This window comes from Grammomys surdaster, unplaced genomic scaffold, assembly GCF_004785775.1.
Source record: "Grammomys surdaster isolate TR1022 unplaced genomic scaffold, NIH_TR_1.0 124903, whole genome shotgun sequence".
NCBI classification, from domain to species: domain Eukaryota; kingdom Metazoa; phylum Chordata; class Mammalia; order Rodentia; family Muridae; genus Grammomys; species Grammomys surdaster.
The window spans coordinates 206,527-229,976 of NW_021619838.1; the positions used below are offsets into that span (position 1 = coordinate 206,527).

Genomic DNA, 23,450 nt, shown 5'->3' on the forward strand with positions numbered 1-23,450 from the left:
AGTCCTAAGCACTCTCTTCACACGGTCCACTTCTCTCCCCATTGATCTTCCAATCTGCCTCTACTTTAGTGTGTGCCCATCATTCCCTACACAGATATCTATACTCTATGCCCACAATAGCCACCCATGAATATCTTCCAGTAGTCATTTCCCCTGGAGTCATGCCCCAAGAGTCATCCATTGCTCCCCCCCACTCCCGCCAACTTGGCCATCATTTTGTTCTTTCTTATTCATCCAGTTTCCTTCATCATTTATCCAAGCTGACCCACTCGCTGGTTCACTGATTACTTGTTCAGATCTATCTATTCATCCAACCAAATGCTTACCATCTGCCCCTTGAGGTAGCTTTTAGATCATGGACACCCATAACACCATCTTGACATCTGTGTGTCCAGCTGTCCTCTTTCTACTAACTTGTATCAGCAACTCAGAGCCATGTTTCTAAGGCATCCACCTGCCCACCTACCTCTATGCCTATCTGTACTTTCATTCTGCACCTCCAAACGTGCTGGAGATAGGTACTCAGACCAGGATTTATGTCCCTTTGGGATGCAGATTTGAAAAGATGCCTTGGCCCACAGAAGTAGACAGCTGGGAGGCACTGTCTTGGCACTGGAAACCAACTGACATGGAAGGGGACAATTGGGAGAGAGAAAGCAGAGAGATGGGACAGAGGAACCACAGTGGGTTTGGTAGCCAGAAGGCTGGCTGCTACAGAGAGGCTGAAAGTATGAGACACATATAAAAATGTTCTGCAAGGGTATAGTCTGAGCAAAGGCTTAACAAAGGAAATAGCTGAGAAGGCTGGAGGATACAACAGTAAACACCCCCTCCAGCTAGCCTACAGGTCAAACTACCAGATCACTGGCCATGTCTGAGACAGAGGACAGCCCTCTTCATGTTTTTACTTCCTTGCTCTCCCAAGGGTCCTGAAAATGGAAGAGTTTTTTCCAGAGACCTATCGGCTGGACATCAGGGATGAGAGGCAGGCTTTCTTCACTCTATTTGATGGTGAGAGGCCCCTGTGTAGCGTCAGGCACACTAGAAGGGCAGACAAGATTAGGTCTGGACTCTAGCAGGGTGGGGCAGGGCCAGACCTGGGAAAAGTAGAATAGTTCTTGAAAGTGAAGCCAGGGCTTGGGATCCTAGTGGTTTCTGATGTTAAGGAGTGGGAGAAAAATGGTTGTGGCCTTAGTTAGAAGTAGGAGTGTGGCAGGGTCAGGGCCATAGAAGGATCTTGGGTATGATCAAGGTGAGACAAAATAGTCCTCTGACCTGGGTAATCAGGGTAATCAGACATCGAAATCAGGGTAGGATCCAGTTTGGCTGCTTGGTGTGGTCTGGGCTGAGCAGAAAAGATAAGGAAAGGGAAGGTCAAGGCTAGGGCAGGGTAAGGGATGGGAGGGGCAAGGAGTACTCGGGGCCACAGCTCAGGGGTTACTCCCTGCAGAAACCCAGATGTGGATCTGCAAGCCTACGGCCTCCAACCAGGGAAAGGGCATCTTTCTGATCAGGAGCCAGGAGGAGGCTGCTGCCCTGCAGGCCAAGACCCAGAGCATTGAGGACGACCCCATCTACCGCAAGATGCCCTTCCGTGCACCTCAGGCGAGAGTGGTGCAGAGGTGTGGGAATGGATGCCAGGAAGGGCTTGAGTCTCAGGCGGGGATAACCCAGATTGGCTGTTGCTTGTGGATGTTGGTGATAGTCATCAGAAGTGCTGCCGAGCAGCCCTTGACCACAGCAGGCTACAGCACTTCCAACACCCAACCAACCTGCCCCAAGCAGCCCACATCTAGACCCATAATCTGTGTGGGGGTGGGGAGGTATTCACTTTTAGCTGGGGTAGCAGGGAAGTCTGCCCCTAAACACAGGCTCCTCCAAGGAGGGGAAGCCAAGGATGGTTTGGTCCCTTTGTCCTCTGCCCTGCAGCTGTCTTTCCTATTCTTCAGCCCAGCCAGCCAGCTACAGCCCATTTGCAACACAGAGCTGACCAATGACTCATCTGCCTACAGTGGGGTCCAGTCCCTCAGTTTCACATGAGACTAGGAGGGAAAACTCAGCTCATACTTAGAAAAGTCCCAATAGAGCCTTATCCTCTACCAATATGGACCCTTTCTCTGGCCACAGCTGCCATTGGCTACACCTTTCCCCTTCCATAGGACCCTTCCAAGAATGCTCTCCCTACCTTCAGTCTTGAAGATGTGAAATTTCTTATGTGGGATGCCCTATCCCATCACCAAAGCCATTCACCATTCACAGGTCCAATGTCAGTCTTCCTCTTCCAGACAGCCCTCCCTACCACAGGGGCCCAATCTGTTCCCAAAAGCTTCCTAGTAAGAGCTGCACCAGACACTTTCAGTGGGTAAAGAGTTGGTTATGATGCCTGCTTCCTAATTCCTTTAAACAGCTCAAAGTCCCTCTAACCATGTTCAGCCAATGGTCATACCTGGGACAGGTGGGAGGCAATGAGGAAATGGTCCTTGTGGGGATGACAAATCCAGGCCAACTGGCCAAAAAACTCAGCCCCAGGTGCCCCTGTGGTACCCTCTAGATATGTCCAGAACCCGCTGCTGCTAGACGGGAAGAAGTTTGATGTGCGCTCCTACATGCTCATTGCCTGTGCCATGCCCTACATGGTCTTTTTTGGCCATGGCTATGCCCGCCTCACCCTCAGCCTGTATAACCCTCATTCCAGTGACCTCAGCGGTCATTTGACCAATCAGGTAAGAACCCCTTATAGGAGAAGTCCTTTTACTATAGGTGTGGATGACCTCAGAGAAAGATTCTCATTGTTTGGGAACACAGAGCAAGAATCTAGTTATAGACTGCCTGCCTAGGCATGGAAGTAGCCTAGCAGCTACTTCCTTTGCCCCAATAGATAGTCAGGTGTCTTAAGTTCCTTAGAACCTAAATCCTTGAGTCAGCTGCCATTAATGTGCTGGTCAAAGGCCTAATTAATGGGAGGGTCTGAAACAAAGATGTCTTGTTTGTGGTATGTGGGGATTTGCTGACTGGGAAGTTTCAAGGCATAAAAGTGTATGCACAAGGGTCTCATGGCAGTTCTCATGGGAGATGGGAATGGAGCTCTGGTGAGGTTAGGGTAAGGCCTTCATAGAGGGATACCTACCTAGGGTGACCCCTAGACTCTGCTTGTGCTGTAGTTCATGCAGAAGAAGAGTCCCCTGTACATGCTGCTGAAAGAGAGCACTGTGTGGAGCATGGAGCATCTCAACCGATACATCAATGACAAATTTAGGAAGACCAAGGGCCTCCCCAGAGATTGGGTCTTCACCACTTTCACGGTCAGTCTAGCTTTGTGTCATGTTTTGTGTGCATACTGCCTATGGGTTGGGCTAGGCACATGGCTTTTTATGAGTCACTGAAGCATGTGTAGTTGTACTGAAGCCACGCCTAATTTTTCCAGCTATAATTTTCTATATCAAGTTGAAGGGGCAAAAGTAGATATCCTTGCATTTCTTCTGATGTGAGGGGAAGGCTCACAGATTCCCTTCTCTCCCTAGTTTGCTAAGCATTTTAAAGGGTAGGATGCTGGGTAATGTAAAATGTTGTTTGTATACTGATTAAGATGATTGTGCTATTTTTCCTTCATTCTATTCATGTGAATTGCATTGATTAGTTTTCACTATTCTCACATTTTTGAGATAAATTCCAGGTGGTAGTGGTATATGATAATTCAACTGTACTTCTAGGTTTGATTTTATTGTATTTAAGTATTTTTGTGTTGACGCACATAAGTAATCCTGACCTACGGCTTTCTTTAGTATTTTACCTGATTTTGATATAAAAATCTATCATATCCCATTGAATATAAAATATCTGAAATAATCAACTTATTCTGTCTCACAGTCTTAGAGGTTTGGAGTCTGAGCAAGGTCTACCACCTTATCTCACTCCTGTGATAATCTGCCCTGCTCACATTTGAGAGACTGTAGAAACTATAAAACAAAAATCTTTCCTCCTTGAGCAATTCTCTCAGATATGTGTTATAGTGAGAAAAACAAAAACAATGATTGGCACACTCAGGAAGCAGCCTGGACTTCCCTTTGTGGGAGGGTTTGTCACTGTGCCTACCACCACCCTCAAGCTCATTTGATTGCTGTCTACTAAGATTTTCTATCCTTGTTGGGTTTTAGATTTTTCTATTTACTTTGTTAGCTTTTCCTAGGAATTTTTCCAGTTCTCCTTAGTTATATAATGTGTTTGGTCTGCCTACACTTACAGTATTTCCTTAAATTCATTTTACTATGATGGGGATGCTGGTGCACACCTTTAATACCAACATTTGTGAGGCAGAGGCCAGCAGATCTCAGAATCTGAAGCCAGTCTTGTCTATATAGTTCCAAACCAATAATAGTTACATGATGAGATCTACCAAGGAAGGGGTGAGGGGGAGGAGAGGAAAGAGAAGAAAAAGAGGAAGAGTTAGAAAAAGAAGAGGAGGAAGAAGAAGAAGGGAGGGGAGGAGGGAGGAGGAGGAGGTTGAGAAAGAGAAAGCCAGGAGGCAGGTAGGGTAACAAAGCCTGTAATCTTACCATTTGTGAGGTAGAGACAGGAGTATCAGTAACTCAAGGTCATCATCTACACAGAGAATTCAAAGATATTCTGGTTTATATGAGATTCTAGCTCAAACAAAAAAAAATGCTGAGGGCTAGGGTTATGCTCAGCAGTAGAACATTTGCCTATAATGCACAAGAGCCTTGGGTGCCAACTGACTACACAAAAACAAATTAATGAAAACTTTTAATCCTAATATGTGCTGTATCTTAAAAATGTTCTCGTGACGCTGAGGAGACAGCTCTGTAGTTAAGGGCATTTTCTCTGTTTGCAAGCATGAGTTTAAATATCCAACATCCATATAAAAAGCCAGATGTAGCTGCACTTGTCTGTAACCCCAGCACTGAAGAATGGTGACAGGTAGACTCTAAGACCTTGCAGTCTAGCCAGCCTAGATTATAAAATGAAAGAGATGATTATATTATGAAAGAGAGATTATAGTTCACTGAGAAACTGTCTGGAGGCAAAAAGACAGAGTGATAAGACACACTAGATCCTGCTGTGCTCTCTGGAGGAATATGCACAAGTGTGCACTTCTGCATACACACATGCATATACCACACATACTGCACACACACACCACACTATACAGGCAGGCACACATGCACACACACCTTCTTATGCATTGGAAAAGATCATATAACCCACTGTTCAATACAAGGTCCATAAAAATCTGTGGAGTCTAGTTGTTTTGTTTTGTTTTAAGAGAAAGTGGATATGTATAGATCAGAGAACAACTTCATAGAGTTTTAATTTACTCAAGTGTTGTTTTGACCTCATTCTAACCATGGCGTATGCATGCCTACATTCACATCCATTGTATAAGCACATATAATAATATTTAAAATAAGGGTTGGTAAGGTAACTAAAGTAGTAAGGCTGCTTGATATCAAGCCTAACAACCTAAGTTTCATTCCTGGACCTATATGGTAGAAGGAGAGTTCTAAAAGTTGCCCTTTGACCTCTACATGTGTGCTGTGACCCTCCATGCCTCCTCCAAAAAGATGTAAAAAAATGTATTTAACATTGAGTAAGGTGGCATATGTTTTTATTCCTAGCACTCAGGAAGCAGAGGCAGGCAGATGTCTTATGAGTTTGAGGCCAGCCTGGTCTACATAGCAAGTTCCAGGCTAGTCAAGGCTATTAGAGTCTTAAGACACCATAAGGCTTTTGTGGCAAGTGTCTTTACCTACTAAGTCATCTTGTTAGTCCCCTTTAAATAAATTCTCTCTCTCTCTCTCTCTCTCTCTCTCTCTCTCTCTCTCTCTCTCTCTCTCTCTCTCTGTGTGTGTGTGTGTGTGTGTGTGCATGGGGGGGGAGAGATTGTAGCTAGGAAGCTTATGTCACAGTGAACATGTGGAGATCAGAGGACAACTTCACAGTCAGTTCTGTTATTGTACCTTAATATGGGTTCTAGGATCAAAGTCAGGTCACCAGGCTTGCACAACAAGCATCTTTATTCACTTAGCCATTTTTATCAGCCCTGTTCAATTTGTGTGTGTGTGTGCATGTGTGTGTGTGTGTGTGTGTACGTGCGCTTGCTTTGGTCAAGTCTTCTGTTTACTCTTTAATCATCTATGTATATAGTCCATTTGTATTTTTTGCTGTTGTTTTTTTTTTGAGAAAGAGTTTCTCTGTGTAGCTGTGTAGCCCTGGCTGTCCTGAAACTCACTCTGTAGGTCAGGCTGGCCTTGAACTCACAGAGACCCACCTGCGTCTGTCTCCTGAGTGCTTAGATTAAAGGCATGTTCCACCCTCTGGGACAGCTCATATGCTGTCTTATATTTAACTATATAATCACCTTTACTAGAGTTCTTTATTTTATTTCTTTATATAAGTTCAAGTTACTGATGGAGGAGCTTAGGGTAGGCATATCTTTGTTTTTCCTTATGTGGAAATGTCTCTTTGTTTTTTTGAGACTCTGTCTCACCATGTAGACCAGGTTGGTTTTGAATTCATAAAGATCTGCCTGCCTCTCTGCCTTTCCAGTTCTGAAATTAAAGGTATGTGCCACCACACCTGTCCATATGTGGAAATGTTTTTTTTTTGTTTTTTGTTTTTTTGGTTTTTCGAGACAGGGTTTCTCTGTGTAAACCTGGCTGTCCTGGAACTCACTCTGTAGACCAGGCTGGCCTCGAACTCAGAAATTCGCCTGTCTCTGCCTCCCAAGTGCTGGGATTAAAGGCGTGCGCCACCACCGCCCGGCTGTGGAAATGTTTTAATTTTTCCCCATTGTTAGAAAATATTTTCAATTTTTATGTGTTTGAGTGCCTGCATAAACACACACACACATGCATATATATATATATGCATGTACCATATATGTGCTTGGTACTCACAGAAACCAGAAGAAGGCTTTGGATCCCTTGGAACTGGAGTTATAAGAGGTTGTAAGCTGTCTGATGTGGACACTGGAAACTTAGTTGCTGTCCTTTGCAAGAACAGCAAGTGCTCTAAACATTTGAGCCCTTCCTCTAGCTCCTAACTTCTCCATTCTTGATTTGCTGGGCAGAAAGATATTCTCTCTCTTTCTCTCTCTCTCTCTCTCTCTCTCTCTCTCTCTCTCTCTCTCTCTCTGTGTGTGTGTGTGTGTGTGTGTGTGTGTGTGTGTGTGTGTGTGCATGAACATGTGTGTGTGTTCTGTGTGCTGTGTTTCTATGTGGTATATATACATGTAGCACGAATACATACAGGCCTGTATTCCAGGTCATGTGTCCTTCCTCAACCACTCTCTACCTTTATTTTTTGAGACAGGGTCTCTTACTGAGCCTGAAGGTCATCAATTAAGCTAAAATTGCTAGACCGTAAGCTTCAGGGATCTTCCTGTTTTACCACCACTACCACCACCATCATCATCACCACCACTGAAGTCTAGGGTTATAGGCATTCAATTGTCATTCCTGACTTTTTATATTGGTTCTAGGGGACTGAGCTCAATCTGTGTTTGTACAGCTGAGACTTTTCCAACTAAGCATTTTTTTTCAGCCTCTAGAGATAGAATTATTGGTTGTAGTTTTTTCTTTCAGCACTTTGAAAATGTCATTTCATTGCCTCCTGGCCTCATAATTTCTGATGAGAAATTGACTATTATTCTTATTGGGTATCCTTTTTATGTGATGAATTGCTTCTCTAGCTGATTTTAACATTCTCTTTGTCTTTTTTATGATTTTGTATGTGCATGTGTTCATGTGCATGGGCATATGTGTACAATTATGGAGGCCAGAGGTCAACATCAGGTGTTCCTCGTTCCTCAGGTGATATCCGTCTTTTTTTTTTTTTTTTTTTTAAGACAGGGTCATATTCACTAGCTTGAAGTTTTCTGATAAGGCCAGCAAACCTCAGGTCTCTGCCTTTCCTGCACAAGGATTAAAAAACAAAAAGTCATTACATCAGCTTACATGGCTCCTGGGGACTGAACTCAGGTCCTCATACCTGTATAACATGCACTTTACAGACAGGGCTATCTCCCAAGCCCTCTCTTCTTTTGAAAGTTTTCTTATAATATGACAAGTCTAGAATGTATTCTGCTTGGACTTCATTACACAATTTAAATTTAGAGATCAAATTTAGGAACCTTTCTGTCATTTCTTACAATGCTGTTTCCTTCCTTTCCTCCTGGGGTTCTCAGTTGATATATTATTTGGTAGATTAGTTTCCATCTCCAGGCTTCTGATGCTTAATTTTTTTCATTACTTTTTATTTTCTCCAGACTAGATAATTTCAGTTGAGTTGCTTTCAAAATACTCAAATTTATAAACCCCTCTAGTGATTAAGGCAAGCAAGAAATAGCAAAGAATCATGTAATCCTTCTGTTTTGGTTTGCTCAGTCTGGGACTACCAACATGTGCTACTATACCCCATTCTGTGACTTAAAAAATATTATTTTATGTATTTTATGTATGGATATTTGGCCTACATGTATGTCTGTATACTAAGTGTATGCCTGGTACCCACAGAAGCCAGATAAGAATGTCAGAACTGAAGTTACAGATGCTGTAATGTAGGTGCTTGGAATTGAACACAGGTCCTCTGAAAGAGCAAAGCAAGCACTCTTAACCATGGAGCTATCTCTGAAGCTCCAAGATCTGTGCTATTTCTTTTGTCTTTCTTTTCTTTTTCTTTTCTTTTTTTTTAAAGAACTGTAGTCACTGTAGTTTTTTACTCTAGATAGTCTAGTCTACTCCCCTTTATACTTTATATTGCTTTACATTTTTAATTGTGTTTTTAAAAATGTATTAAGGAGTGCATATGCTATGAGTACATGCCATGCACATTTGTAAAGGTCAACATATGGGAGTGTCATTTCTCTTTCTATTATGTGGGTTCCAGAGATCAAACTCAGGTTATGAGGCTTAGCATCAGGCACCTTTACCCACTGACCATTTTAATGGCGTCTGTAATTTGTATCTCTTCGATGATATTTTCTGTTTGGTGTTTTCTCCTTTGGTATTTTCTAAAGTTTTTCAACAAACCCCCAAACTTATGAAAACTAATAGCTGTAATGCTTTGTAAATTAGACTTGTTCTGCTATCTGATACTGAGATATATTCTTCATGGAATGAATCCAACTAGGACAGCTTGAAATGCTATAATGTTCTCTGACCTTACTAGGGTTTTATGTGTTCTAGTTGTCTGTCTCTCCTGCTGTGAGTTCTAATTTTCTTTACTTTTGTATCTCCTAGTACTTGCCTCACAGTAGAAGCCCCATGATTTTGTTGAGTGAGTTTCTGACTGTGAGCCTGTGACTCTGAGCGTGTGGAAGTGTGAGGCATGCAGTTTCAGCCGTGCAGGTGAGGGTAAGGGGTGCAAGTGAGAGGTGTGACTGATTGTTCAGGCCTAGGAGATTTCATCTGGGCCAACAGGTGACAGCCAGGATCCCTCCCTACTTCACCCACAGAAGCGGATGCAGCAGATCATGTCTCACTGCTTCCTGGCTGTCAAGTCCAAGCTGGAGTGCAAGCTGGGTTACTTTGACCTCATTGGCTGTGATTTCCTGATTGATGAAAACTTCAAGGTGCTGTCTTGGGAAGAGGAGGTCTGGTAGGCAGGTGCAAGGAGGTAGGGCCCTTCTGTGCATTGAGCATATAAGCATGCCCAGTGGGTGGACTCATCCCTAGACTTAGATGCGTGCATAAAACTGGTCTACTAGAACTGAGCAGCTCTCAAGATAAGTCTTAACTCCTTGAGCAAACAAGGAGAACAAAGCCATGGGAAGATACAATCTGCCCAGAATCCCAGAATCACCGGGCTTAATAGGGACCAGAGCCCCAGCTTCCTAACCGCCAACCTGGCAGTAGGTGGGTAGAGAATGATGCTGACCACTGTCTGCCACAGGTGTGGCTGCTGGAGATGAACTCCAACCCTGCCCTACATACCAATTGTGAAGTCCTGAAGGAGGTGATCCCTGGAGTGGTTATGGAGACCTTGGGTGAGCTCTGGGCAGCCCCACACCACAACTTTCCCACACAGTTTTTTCCCCAGTTCTTGGCACTCTATCCTACTTACCTCCAAGTTCAGATTCCACAAGTCTGTTTTTCCAGCGCTCCATAATCTGTATGACAGCCAAACCCTCTGCTCGTACTTCTCTGTCACTTCACCCACCTACATCCAATCCCTCACGAACCCCTCTCTTCCTCCCTTGTTTCTAGACATGCAGAGAGGTTGCTTGCTCCAAATTGCCCTCTTACCATTCATCTTGTCGCTCCCCTGCCTTCCCACAGACCTGGCGCTTGAGACCTGCCAAAAGAGCTTGCACAGTCAGAAGATGCTGCCTTTGATGTCACAGCGTCGCTTTGTGCTTCTTTACAACGGCGAGACTACGGACTTGTGGCCGCGCTTGGGGAGTTCGCGCCCACCTATCCGCTTGCCTTACCCTAACCCTAACCCTTCCCGGCCCACCTGTGAAGTCGCATCCTCTACGCTTTCCACAGCACGTGCCACTATCTCAGAACGGCCTGGTGCACGCAAGCTGATGCCTTCCAGGGGAGCTCCCATATGCGCCTCCCGCAAATCACGGCTGTCTGACTTGGGCGGTAGCTCCATAGCGGAGTCTGAGCCCTCTCTCTGTTCTGGGCCCCTGGAAGGCAACAGGGACACAGCCGGGGAACCTTCCCTGGGGCCGCCCGAAGAAGAGCGCGAGGAGGAACAGAGGAACACGAGCCATCGAGGCTCCTAGCAGCCACAAGCATTCATCGGCCCTGCACCTTGCCGTGCCCTCTCCGGGACCTATAAAAGCTACTTTGTGACAAACGCGACCTCCAGAAGCCGGTCCCATCTGGGCACCCCAAGCCCTTCTGTCCCCGCTTCTCTATTTGCTCCTTGGTTGTTCTGAGAGGAAGGAGAGGGAAGCATGCAGAATGGGAATGAGTCCTTCAGGAAGGGAAAAACTCCACTAGTCTCTTTTTCCTTCTCTGGGGCAGCCCACCAAATCCTGGGTCCCATTTGTGTCTCTCTGATACTCATTGTCTAGGCTCCTGAAACTCCACGGCCTTCATGACCTCTGCAGCCTGACACTGGAACCCACTCACTGTTCCTTTGAGTCCCTAGGAAAGGTCTTGGATGCCCATGGAACTCTGGAAGCCCCACCTTACCCCGTTACTATTCTGATGCAGAGCTGGGGTTCATCCTTACCCTGCCCAACACATTTCTTGTGGCTTTTCAGATACTTTGTGGAACACTGTCTACAACAAAAGCCCCCATTTCCCTACAAAGGCCCTGGAGTTTGTCAGATGTGAGAGGCACAAAGGAGTTGGCTGTGTCGAAGCAGTTCTGAGGAATGACGACTCTAAACTGGTATTAGTGATTAGTGCATTCTCTAATGCTTGTGTTCCCAGTTAGCATGGGGGTTTGAAAGGAGAACACTGACCACCTCAAACCTCTGAGGTGTCCACATCTTACACCAAAGCAACCAGGACACTGCCTGTAAGTCCCTCCAGCCAAACCCTGTCCTCTCAAGTTATCTCACCCTTACAAAACTCCAAAGAGAACCTCCCACAGATTTCCAGAAGGTCCTTCCTAGCTTAAATCCTCTCTCGCATATCCAAAGTGGCAGATTCCTCTTTCTTGCACTCCCTTCTGATTGTTAGTCCTAAACATCAAAGCCTAGCTCTACCACATGTGGGAGGAGTGCCAGACTAGTCCCTGTTCTTTATTGGAGCAAAGTCCCTCAGTGGGTAAGGAACTGACGTACTCAACTGTGGCATGGTTTCTAGGCTACAACAGCCTGGCCACCACTAGAGGGCTCTGTCTACAGCAGCTGCTCTGGCAGAGGAACATTTTAACGGGAAAACAAAAGGAACTGAGGCTCCAAGAGGCAAAGTGAGGCTCTCAGGTCCCAGAGGAAATGATCATGGAGACCCTACTTTAGTTTGTGGACATCCCACATCTCCCCACCCCCTCCACAACCTTTCTCCATTCAGATTGCCTGTTTCACGCCGGGTGTTTCAGTCTACTCTTCCAAGTTCGGTCTTGCCATTGTGGCCTAGAGCATGAGGTGCAAGGTGCAGTGTAAGCAGTCTTGTCCTTATGTGACCAAGTTCATGTCTCCAAAGCATATTGTGGTTCCTCTTGGAAAGAGCCCCAGGCCGGTGGGTCTCTGGGTATCTGCTCTGAAGTCCACTAAAGCTAGGAAAATGAAGATGAGTCTCCCTAGGGCCTGTTGTTGGGGTCAGGGCAACATTTCTGCTGGCTTCCATGTGCTACATAGCCATGTCCCTTAGGGACACCTGCCACTGCAGTCTCAACTGTGCCACCCCCAAGTTCTATGTTTTCCATAGACTCATAGTTCCTTGACCAAGTCAGAGCTGTGTCCCTTGATGGCATCACCAGTGTCATAAACATTTTTGGTCTCAGTTGCCACATGGAGCTGCAGCCCTGCCCCCCACCCCATGGGGCGGTGTTAAGATGTCAGCAGAGGTGACAAAGCTCTCAGGAAGGAGGTACTTCCACTGCTGCTGTGGGGACATGGAGCCTCTACTTGGACCCTGATGTGATAAATGCCTGTTGGCAGTAGCCTATCTGGTCCAAGCAGGGCCACTGCCAACCATAGGCTGTCCAAGGGCTTGGGGTACCTGCTACCCTTAATTCCTGGCAGCTGCAGAGCATGTCAATAAACAGAGACCTGCTGCTGCTAACTCACCCCACAGGAGTAATGGCCCCATCTACCCTCTAGGTCCTCAAGTCTTTATAGCCTACATGTAAGTCTCCCAGAGCCCTGAGTTTAGGACCACATAGAGCTCTGAGGAGTGAGAGGCTGTAGGGCATCTGAGCATCTAGCCACCTGGCAGACTCAAGGTATTCCTAATATTCCAATAATATGACAGGACCAGGGCTTAGGGAGCTGATTGTGTCAAAACTAATCTGGCCTTACATTGATTGCCACTGGGGTTGGTAACCCAAGGAGAATAGAACTCCTGACAGCTTACTGTGCCTTCCACCCTTCTCTCTCTCTCCTTTCCTCCTCTCTTTGGAGGGAATCCTGTAGCCCTACCATTAGAGTAGTCAAGAAGTATCCTCTACCATCAGAAGATACAGGGAATTGAGCCATTCATGTCTCTGATTCAAGCATCCAGTATCTCCTGTTGGACCTGCAGCCAGCACAGACCCTTACCTCCCCCCCCCACACACACACTGAAGCTGCTCGAAGTCAGAGTCTGGAGTTTTCTGAGCACTTTAGCTTCAGCCAAACAGTAGTGGGACATCTTAAATACCTACCCACTCTGGTCTCTCCCCATCTAAGAAGAGGCCAGAATAGTTAGTGCCTGGTCTTCAGAAAAGCATCCCACTTTGTAAAGCTTCTTTGAAAAATGAGCTATGTAATGGTTTATATATGCTCGGCCCAAGGAGCAGCACTACTAGGTGTGGCCTTGTTGGAGTGGGTGTGTCACTGTGGATGTAGATTTTAAGACCCTCATCCTAGCTGCCTGGAAGTCAGTATTCTGCTAGCAGCCTTCAGATGAAGATGTAGAACTCTCAGCTCCTCCTGTATCATGGCTGCCTGGGAGCTGCCATGCTCCTGCCTTGTGATAATGGACTGAACCTCTGAACCTGTAAGCCAGCCCCTATTAAATGTCCTTATAAGGGTTGCCTTGGTCACAGTGTCTGTTCACAGCAGTAAAACCCTAAGACAGGAGCTGGTATAGGGACTGGGGTATTTCTGCGATAGGCCTGACCATGCTTTTGTTTGGAAGAATGTGGATTTGGGGACTTTGGATTTGGAAAGCAGTGGAATGCTTTAAATGGGGCTTAATGGGCCATCCTAGTAGGAGTATGGGAGACTTTGTTACTGAGAGTGATTTGAACTATGCAGACCTGGCCCAAGAGATTTCAGTGGAGAATTTCAATATGTGGTCTAGAGATAGTTTTTGTGCTATTTTGGTGAAGAATGTGGCTACTTTTTGCCTTGGTCTGAAGAGTCTGCCTGAGGCTAAGGTGAAGAGACTCGGATGAATTGAATTGACAAAGGAAGTCTCAGAAATGCCCATCATAGACTTTGTTCTCTGCTTAAGTCTCATGAAGAACATTTTAAACAAGTGTAGCAAGCTGAGAAAGGAAAAATATAAAATATATGGTTCAAGTATTAAAGGGGCACCAGGAAGTAAAATGGAGCTGAATTCTGTGTTCAAGAGTATTAAACTGAAATAAAAGAGTAGTTACCATGGGGCAAGATCCCACGCAGCTAAATTTAGGTCCAGGTATGGTAGTACAAGCCTTTAATCCCAGGAGGCAAAAATAAGCTGATCTCTGAGTTCAAGGCCAGCCTAGAACAGAGCATGCTGTAGGTAAAGAAAAACTTATATCCAGGCTTGGTGGACCACACTTTTAATCCCAGTGTTTAGGAGACGGGCATACAGATCAAAGTCAGTCTACAGAGCAAGTTCCAGGACAGCCAAGCTTAGGCAGTGAAGGAGCTGAGAAACAGAAAGCTGGTGAGAATGTAATAGAACAAGGGGGCTCATGTTCCAGCCCCAGCAAGCAGCAGAACTTGGCAGTTTTGGCCACTTGGCTCTGGCCTTAAAGTCCAGAATAAAGGACTACTGGGACAATTGATGCTGGTTAGCTGGAGCTAAGAAATTAATGGTGATTAAGAAGAGACCAGGTGAAATCTTCTGGGAAGTGTTTTATGAGAACACAAAGAATCTGTGTTCCAGAGATAACCAAGGTGGTATCTCTTGCTGCAGCTGTACTTAGTAATGTGTAAGAGTCACCCAGGTGGTACTAATGGTTTTGAAGGCATGAAGGGGTCATGAAGGTCATCCTAGCTACTTGGGAGTCAGTATTCTGCTAGCAGCCTTCAGATGAAGATACAGAACTCTCAGCTCCTCCTGCACAATGCCTTCCTGAGTGTTGCCATGTTCCTTAATGACAGAACCTCTGAACCTGTAAGCCAGCCCCAATTAAACGTCCTTGGTCATGGTGTCTGTTCACAGCAGTAAAACCCTGAGACAAGCTGCTTCCCATAGAGGCTAGTGGCTGCCTAAGGGATAGTTTCTGGGATGTGAGCCTAGCACAGTACAAGGGAGACCTAGAGATTGTAGTACCACCTCGTCAGTGGGACCATACCTCAGCAGCTAGGGAGAATTATTACCCACCTGCCCCTCAAGGTCTCTAGACAGCTGTCTGGAGCCTGGAGTTGGGGGAGGGGTTGCTGAGTTGTAAAAAGGAAGAGGCATCTCACTGGTCTTTGTCAGGCTAGGGCACATTCTACTCTGACTGAACAAAGGATGAGAGGGTGGAGGCTGGGCTGTAGCCACCAGCTGTGGCCGGAAGCATTTCTGGGAACTGAGATGGCCTCTGGGCCTTTATCTGAGACTGAACAAAACTTACAAAATCAAGGTGAAGGGTGTGTGTGTGTGTGCGTGCGTGCGCGTGTGTGTCTGCTCTTGTTGTGGTTTTCCGGAAGAACTGGAGAGCAGCTACTGTCCGGTAGGGGTTTCTGGGAATTGCAGCAAGACTTCTCTCCTGCTAATCTAGGCCAGGCAGAGTTACACTGTAGCGGCTTGTGTTCTCATGCCAATTATGTTAGATAAAAACCTGTTTGTAGTGTCTCCCCTTCCGCTTGTCTCCAGGTGGTTTTTGACTGTTCAATAAAGTTACCAGCGGCTGGGCAGAGAGACAAAGGCGGGACTTTTAGGATTCCTGGGAAGGGACTGAGGAAGAGGGGATTTGGTCATGACCTGTAGGAGCCAGACCACACTGGAAACAGACAACATGTAAGGACAGGGGAAAAGTGGCCCCAGGCAGGCTGCCCAGCAGGGTCTAGGGCAGCAAAGATGAAATATAGATTTAGTAAGTATTAACTCATGAATATCGGAGGGAAGTGTGTATAAGCCATGTGGAGTTAGAGAATGGTCCAGCCACTGACCTGCTTAAGGCACATTAAAAATTAGGCTGTGTATGTGTGTCTGTCTTTCTGGAATCCAGAACATTTTAGTGGGTGGCGAGAAGCATGCAAGTGCCCTTCCGGGAGTTTAGAGCAGATTAACAATCTACCGCTACACTACACCTAGCTGTTGTGGTTGCTAGACTACGCAGGTGGGCAAATACTTCAGAGGGCAGGTTCTGAAGTGGCCTCTGCAGTAGAATATTTTCATCAGGTCCTCTTTCCCACCTTTTAGCACCCCTGGATTTCACACCTGCTTGCAGTCATGGGCGCTGTCCCTTAGCTACAGGCCCTGAGCTTCAACCCTTGGGATCTGAACAGGCCCTGCACAGCTCACAGTTCTCAGTGGAAATCCCCGGATCTAACTCACAGGCTGGCACGGCTCATCTCATGACCCTGAGGTGGACATGAGTGGAAGGGGGGTTGCTGGCTTCAAGGCAAGGATACAGCAAAGACTATAGCACCCTTTCACCACACCCTGCAGAATCTCCTACCATCTCACTATCACACCCATCAGCCACCCACAGGAGGAGTTTCCAGCAGATGCAGCCTGTGGGTATTTGCACACACGTCAAGCTATTTGGGGATGTCCCACCTGTGGCAGTTCCAGTGTAACTGCCTATGGCTCAGAACCTAGAGGTGCATGATGGGCAAGTTGGGAGATGCCCCAGACCCTGCCTCCCTTTCCAGGCTGGCTCTAGCCTTGCAGCTTGTACGTGACTCCTCACCCACTCAGTAGGGGACAGAAGAGGCAGCTCCAGGCAATGAAGGTGCTGGTACATCTCTAAGTGACTTCACATGGCCCTGAGCTCTTTGTGTTCTGATCCCAATGTCCACTTCCAAGGCAATTTTTCTACCTCCTCCTCCAGTTTCTCCCAGGAGTCTGTGTGCCAATGGGGCTGTTTGAATCAGAGGTTGCAGATTCATCCCCCACGCCCCCTTTACCTGCTATAAGACAGAAGGCACTAAAGTGGGGGATGGGCTGAGTAAATGTACAGGTGTTCAGATGTCTCAAGTGTGCTGTCATTGCCTCTGACCTGCTACTCCCTGGACATCCTTGCCAAGATGATCTTTTTTTTTTTTTCCTTTGAGATAGGGTCTCACTATGTAGCTATAGCTGTCCTAGAATTCACTCTGTAGACCAGTGTGGCCTCAAACTCCCGAGATCCAAGTGCCTCTGCCTCCCAAGTGCCGGGATTAAAGGCGTGCACTATTATGCTGTCTCTTATTGAATCTTTCTATGAGCAGCCCCAACTACCACCATGAAACGGGAAAGATGCTTTGCTGGGAATGTCTCATAGTCAGAGCCATTCACTTCAGAGAATTTGCCTCATGCCAGAAGTTGCTCAGTATGGAAACTGGCAAAGCCTAAGTTTGAAGCAGTTAGGCCAGGGCAAATGTCCTAAATGATTTGAACAAAAGGCCAAGAGAGACAGGAGAGATGGCTCAAGAGTAAGAGCACCTGCTCCTCTCCCAGAGTACCTGGATTCAGTTCCCAGAACCCACATGGTGGCTCACAATTGTCCATAACTCCTGCTCCAAAAAGTTACACATGATGCACAGAAACTTACAAAGGCCAAATAAATACATATAAATTGAGAGAGAGAGAGAGAGAGAGAGAGAGAGAGGCAAAGAAGGCAGGTATTCAGTACAGAGTATCACTTTCTAAAAGACTCCTTAGATCAATGGTCCCTATTGAGGGTTTGTGGCCAAGATTAATCTTGACTTGTGCCACCACTACCACCAAAAGGGAGCTCTGAGGACAGGCCTCAGATGCTGCTTTTCTTTCTTTTTTTCTTTTTTCTTTTTTCTTTTTTCTTTTTTCTTTTCCAAGACAGGGTTTCTCTGTATAGCCCTGGCTATCCTGGAACTCACTCTGTAGACCAGGCTGGCCTCGAACTCAGAAATCCACCTGCCTCTGCCTCCCAAGTGCTGGGATTAAAGGCGTGCACCACTACTGCCCAGCCAGATGCTTCCTCCCATTAAAATTATTAAAGTTTTTATTACATTTATTTGAATGTGCATGTAAGCACATGCACATGCATTTGTATACATCTGTGTGTGTGTGTGTGTGTGTGTGTGTGTAGGCATGTGGGAAGTCAAAGGACAACTTGTTGGTATTAACAGAATCTCCTCCTACCATGGTTCCCAAAGATCAAACTCAGCTCATCAGACTTGGAGGCAGGAGCCTTTTCCTGCCAAGATATTTCACCAGACTGCACTCTTTGTTTCATACTTGGAAATGACCATGGGCATAGGATGACAAGGGATGTCCCTAAATGCAGCCCTGGGCTCCTTGCTTTCCTCTGCCTTAGGACACAGCCACTCAGGTTACTAGACAAGTATTTATTGAAAACCACCTGTACAAGATCTTGTGCTTAAACTTGGTGCTCTTGGAGGACCCAAAGACCCTACTCCAACAGAGCTGTCAAATGAGAAAGGCAGCCATAGGGCCCAATTGTAACTCACTACTGTCACACCCACTTCCGCCATTGTCAAGGGGAGCGGGGCCAGGCCCAGGGAAGGATGCAGAGCATGGCCCTTGCTCTTACCAAGGGTATGTCTGGGCAAGTCTTGTAGGGACTGGCTTGGGGCACAGAGGAAGAACAGGCCTCATGGCCACCGGTCCCCCAGATGATACTTTTCCTCTGTCTGTTCCCCACGTTCCTCCTCAGGGAACTGGAAGCTGCAAGCATCCTCAGCTGGTGATAACTGCACCTCCAGGAGTGGCTGGGTCTCTGTAGTAAAACTATGGTAAGTGAGGGGCCTAAGACACGTTTTCCCCTTCCCTGGGACACAACTGACCTCGGGGACACTTGTGTTGCCTCCTCAGCTGCCATATGTGCAGGCCGAGCTGGACTGTGGTTAGAAAGAGAATGCATGCAGCCATGACCAGGAAGATGACACTCAAATGGCTATATTGCTCAGTGGGCAGTGGCTCCGGGATGCACACAGCATTGTGGGTCTTGTTCCCAGGGAACATGGTGAGAAATCCAAACTGAGAACAGCTGGGACACAGACACAGACACTGTCAGGATTGGTTACCCAAGCAGCCACACTAGGATAGGACTGCTGTTCTCTGAGTCATTTGGGAGATGAATGGTTACTACAAGGGAGGGATAGGAGAGGCTTGCTCAGAATGGGCCTAGGCTACTCATCCAGGACTTACTTGGTCCAAAGTCTGCAGTGGCCCTCACGACCTGCAGAGAAGGTGCCCATGGTACAGTCAACACACTGGAAGCCAAACTTAATAGTCCCTGTGGATAGACAGAGACTATTAGGACCACTGAAGTTAATGAGGAAGGAGTCACCAAGTCTAATGTCCACAGGTCTAGGGCCTGGATAAGCAGTACCATATATGCCTATTCCAGAACTGGCATGATACATTGGTCCCTATGAAGATGGACAGGTTTGGTGATAATACCTGGCCATAGTCAGAATAATAGTCTGAGAGCAGACCAGCACCTGGGCAGCCCCCCATAGCCTCTCACAAACAACCCTGAGAAGACTTCAGCACCCTCATTATGATGGAGAATTCCAGGCTAATAAGAAGAGCTTGGGTACCCTGAGATCACTTGACCCACCTATCCCTTCTAGAATCTAGGATGTAGGTCTTTACCTACCCAAAAGATGTGCCCATGAGAGCTATCTGCAAACATTCTTTTTTTTTTTTTTTTTTTTTTTTTTAAGATTTTTTTTTTTATTTTATTTTTTTTACACTTTTGCTTTCTTTGGACACACCAGAAGAGGGCATCCGATCTCATTATGGATGGTTGTGAGCCACCATGTGGTTGCTGGGATTTGAACTCAGGACCTCTGGAAGAGCAGTCAGTGCTCTTAACCGCTGAGCCATCTCTCCAGCCCCATCTGCAAACATTCTTACATGCCTACACACGCTCAATGGATATATCAGCTTGGCCCTAGGTCTAACTCATGATTAGCTTGGAGTTGTCTGTGGCTTTCATCAGGCTCCCAGGAACATACCTTGAGGCTCCGCCCTCTGGCCTGGTTGGCAGGGGTGATGTTTGCAGGTCTTGCACTGAGGGTCTTCGCAGTGGTACTCAGGTGTGACACATATGCACCTTTCTTTTAGACAGTCCTCCTTGCCTAGGCAAGAATAAGAGCCTCAGCCACTAGACAGAGCCTCTTCTCTCTCCAGAGTTTCTACTGGTCCTTCAAGTATTTAGAGTGCTATGCCTCCATTCTCAATCAACCCCAGTGCAAGATCCTTGGCTTTGTCTAGCTTAGTGTTCCATTTCAGATGTCTGACAGCTAGTATACATATCTCCCACCGCTCTAAAGTTGTGGTTTCATAAGTTCCATTAGATGTGGGAGTCGCCTGGGGCTTCCTATGGGCCTTGGGCCCATGCTGCCCCATTCTCATCCCACATTGCCCCTCAAGACACTAGAACACTTCATCAGCTGCCTTCACTGCTATCCATATCTCTATCACAGAGACATGGAGCTTCAGAGCTGCCCCTTTCTATACCAGAAATGTGGCAAGGTGAAGTGCTAAGATATTTTTCTTTGGTCCACAGACTGCCCTACACCTACAAATGTAAGTCACAGTCAGTGGATAGACCAGAGGAGAATGTTGAGACTCCAACCCAGACAAAGAGTAGCTTTAGTGATGGCTAAGGTTTGATCCACCCAACAGGTCTTGATATGGTCCTCTTTCATCTTGGATCCCAGATCTCTCTTGAGGGAGAAGTCTCCAGCCTCTGTTGCCTTTGTTCTCACATTTCTAATCTTGGATAACCTAAGATAGTTGTCCCTTTACCTCCTTCTCAGAGCTCCAGACTCAAGGCTCTAGACTCAGAAAGTTTACCCACCAACTCACATGTGCCCTGTACCCAGCCTCCTTGTATGAGTTCAGGGAGGGGTGCTGCTGTACATCCTGACTCCCACTTTTCTCCTTGCCTTACCTGGAGCACACAGACTGCAGCAGCGTGTGTTGGTGCCAGTTCCATTCTGGACCCTGCCAGGGCCACAGCTAGGCTCCTCAACAACGCTCTGCTGACCTAGGTCCAGCACACAAATCAGCGAGACTCCATACAGCATGGCCCATGCTCCCATAGTGCCTCTCCTGAGTCTTCTGTTGGCTGATTTCAGGAGTTCCCGCTCCAACATGCCTTGTCTCTGCCTCTGCCTCTGTCCCCACCCCTCAGATTGGGCTCCAGGCCAGCTCCACCTCCAGCTTCCGGCAGACATCTGTGGTGTTTGTAAAGACCTTCTGTAAAAAGTAGGGCATAGACATCACCTTTCCAGACATCTCCGAAACCCCTACAAGCCTCTTCCTACTCCAACATACTCACCGTGGATAAGCTTCAGGGGAAAAGGATGCCCATTCACACATGCTGCTGGCACCTATGGGCACCCCGTATTGTTGTATAAAACTCCCCCTTTCCTCTTCTACCTCAGGAAGTTCCTCTAAGCCTGGGAAACTAGGAGAGCCAGTGAGAGGAGTCCAGAACATACATCATGACTTTTTGAGAAGGTCATCATAAACTGGGCATTCCTAGCAGACACTTGAAGCCATGGGCAGTATGGCTTGGCCAGATTCAGCCCCGGCAGTTCTAGCTTGGATCTCTTGACTCTCTCTGAAACTACTTTTGTTCACCTCCTCATACAATTTTAGATAACAGGAAAGGAGTCCCTGACACAGGTGAGCCTCATTTTCTTGAATGTGGCCAGCATGGCTCTGGCAGACCTTGCTCTTCTCTTCCATTCCCTTTGCCTGGTTAAAAACAGATTACATCTAAACTCAGGGTTACCTAGCCACCAAAGTCTTTTCCCTTATTTGGCCAGTTCCTCCTCCTGAGGCTTACTACCAAGGTTCAGCTGTCAAAGTATTGAAGTCCAGCAATCAAAAAGCTCCCCTTGGTTCAACTAATTAACAAGCCCAATTAAAATATACCACTGCATCCTAATCCATTCTAACACAGACCTCCCCTTTTTCTCTTCTTAAAAATTACATGTGTAAGGTCATTTGCTGCTGTTTCTGTGCCTGAGTCGGAAACCAACCACTTTAACTTTTCTTCCCTGCTTAATAAAGGATCTCTCTGTGAAAGCAGGTGTCTGTATGTGGTTTTTGCCTAATCTGGGGTCTGAAAGAGAACCTCTACTGTGTTGGAGGTCTCCTAACAGTTTTTTCATGTGGCCACTGACAGGTTCTGGAACCCTACCTCTATCAGGAAGCCTCTCTGTTGTACTCAGCATTACTTCCCACATCTTCCAGCTGAAGCTAAGCACAGGGAAACATGGTGAGGACTTTTGGGAGGACTGGGGGTGAATTTGGTCATCTCAGGATATAACTGTGGTGTAACTTTAATTTTTTCAAACCTTTTAATGATGGTTCTTAAACACTTTAACTTCCCTTGTAGCCCATCACCCACCAGAGGTAGTGGAAAAGAAAGGATACGGGGGAAGTGGATCTGTTTAGAAAGTTCTTTGGAGCAACTCCCTTCTGTGTTGTCTGGATATCAGCAGTTCAGTTCAAAGGTCAGCAGCAGCAGTGGCAGTTCGATCCACTCACAAACACTTCATGGATACACCAGCAGTCCAGTTCAGTAGAGTCAGGTTAGCAACAGTGGTAACATGACCTAGCAGAGACAGCCAGGCCTCAGCCTTGAGTCAGCAGGAGGGACTAACAGGAACACCAGGAGAAATTTTCAGCTGTGCCTCTCTCAGGGAAGCAAACATCATTGAAGTCTTCTTGAGACCCATAAGTGTTGTACTGCTAGCTGTATCAGCAAATCAAGCTCTCTCTCCTTCACTCCGTGGAGTCCTGTTTTTACTCCCTCCATGTGTCCTCCATGTGCTTTGCTTCAGCATGTGTCTTGCCTCAGCACATGCATTCAATCAGCCGGCAGAGTCCGGACAAATGCAGCTCAACTACTTAAGGTGAACCAATACATGTGTGTTGTTAGCAAAGAATCCTTCATCGTGTGTCCTTTCACATGCTTGCTTTAGCAGAACATTCTCTCTCCTGTGTCTGCTTCAGCAAAACATTCCTTCACCAGTCTGCCTTAGCCTTTCACACCTGTGTCCACTTTAACACTATGTTCCTTCAACGTGTTTGTCCCAGCAAAACACCATCCAAACGACTTTCCAAAGAACCCTTAAGTTTCCACTTCACTGTGGTTGTATCTACAGGTGGGAGGTGTGGAGACTATTGTGATTGTGATAGACCCAGGAAACCTGGTCTGACACCCTTTTAGGCTGCAGGAAGGAGCTGAGGAAATAGGAAAGTCAAAGTTGCTAGCTAACTGTGCAGCTCCTTTTGTTCTCTGGTGTCAGGTGTGTAGCCTTGTGAGGGGCAGCCCTGGTCTCTTCAGGGTAGGGAGGGGGCTTTGGATACTCTACTCTAGGCTTACCACAGCAGATCCTCTTTTATTATTTTTTTTAAAGATTTTTTTTTAAAGTGTATGAACATTGGTATTTTGCCTGCATGTATGTCTGTCCAAGGGTGTCAGATCTTGACATTACATAAGAC

The 23,450-nt window shown here is 46.5% G+C and overlaps 2 protein-coding genes across 4 annotated transcripts in view; one reads left to right on the forward strand and one right to left on the reverse strand.

Annotated features, from left to right (window-relative positions):
* Ttll10 (tubulin tyrosine ligase like 10) overlaps nt 1–5,944 on the forward strand; it is a 44,212-nt gene extending 38,268 nt beyond the window's left edge. Inside the window, exons 7-11 of one of the 2 annotated variants that reach the window (XM_028784849.1) lie at nt 926–1,011; nt 1,451–1,622; nt 2,552–2,723; nt 3,162–3,302; nt 5,898–5,944. In XM_028784849.1, the coding sequence (XP_028640682.1) occupies nt 926–1,011; nt 1,451–1,622; nt 2,552–2,723; nt 3,162–3,302; nt 5,898–5,927 (601 nt within the window). In that variant the 3' untranslated portion in view covers nt 5,928–5,944. Of the gene's footprint in view, nt 1–925; nt 1,012–1,450; nt 2,243–2,551; nt 2,724–3,161; nt 3,303–5,897 lie in introns of those variants that run through there. The other variant, XM_028784850.1, reaches the window with a different exon arrangement.
* A 12,342-nt stretch (nt 5,945–18,286) lies between these two features.
* Nucleotides 18,287–21,090, reverse strand: Tnfrsf18 (TNF receptor superfamily member 18). 2 transcript variants are annotated; one of them, XM_028784870.1, is made up of 5 exons: nt 20,881–21,090; nt 19,940–20,062; nt 19,125–19,212; nt 18,761–18,963; nt 18,287–18,693 (listed from the first exon to the last, which is right to left on the reverse strand). In XM_028784870.1, the coding sequence occupies exons 1-5, from the start codon at nt 21,083–21,085 to the stop codon at nt 18,569–18,571; spliced, it is 744 nt and encodes a 247-aa protein (XP_028640703.1). In that variant the 5' UTR covers nt 21,086–21,090; the 3' UTR covers nt 18,287–18,568. The 2 variants fall into 2 exon arrangements, with proteins under 2 accessions (XP_028640703.1, XP_028640704.1); XM_028784871.1 differs by having other exon boundaries at nt 18,757–18,963.
* Between the last annotated feature and the right edge of the window lie 2,360 nt (nt 21,091–23,450).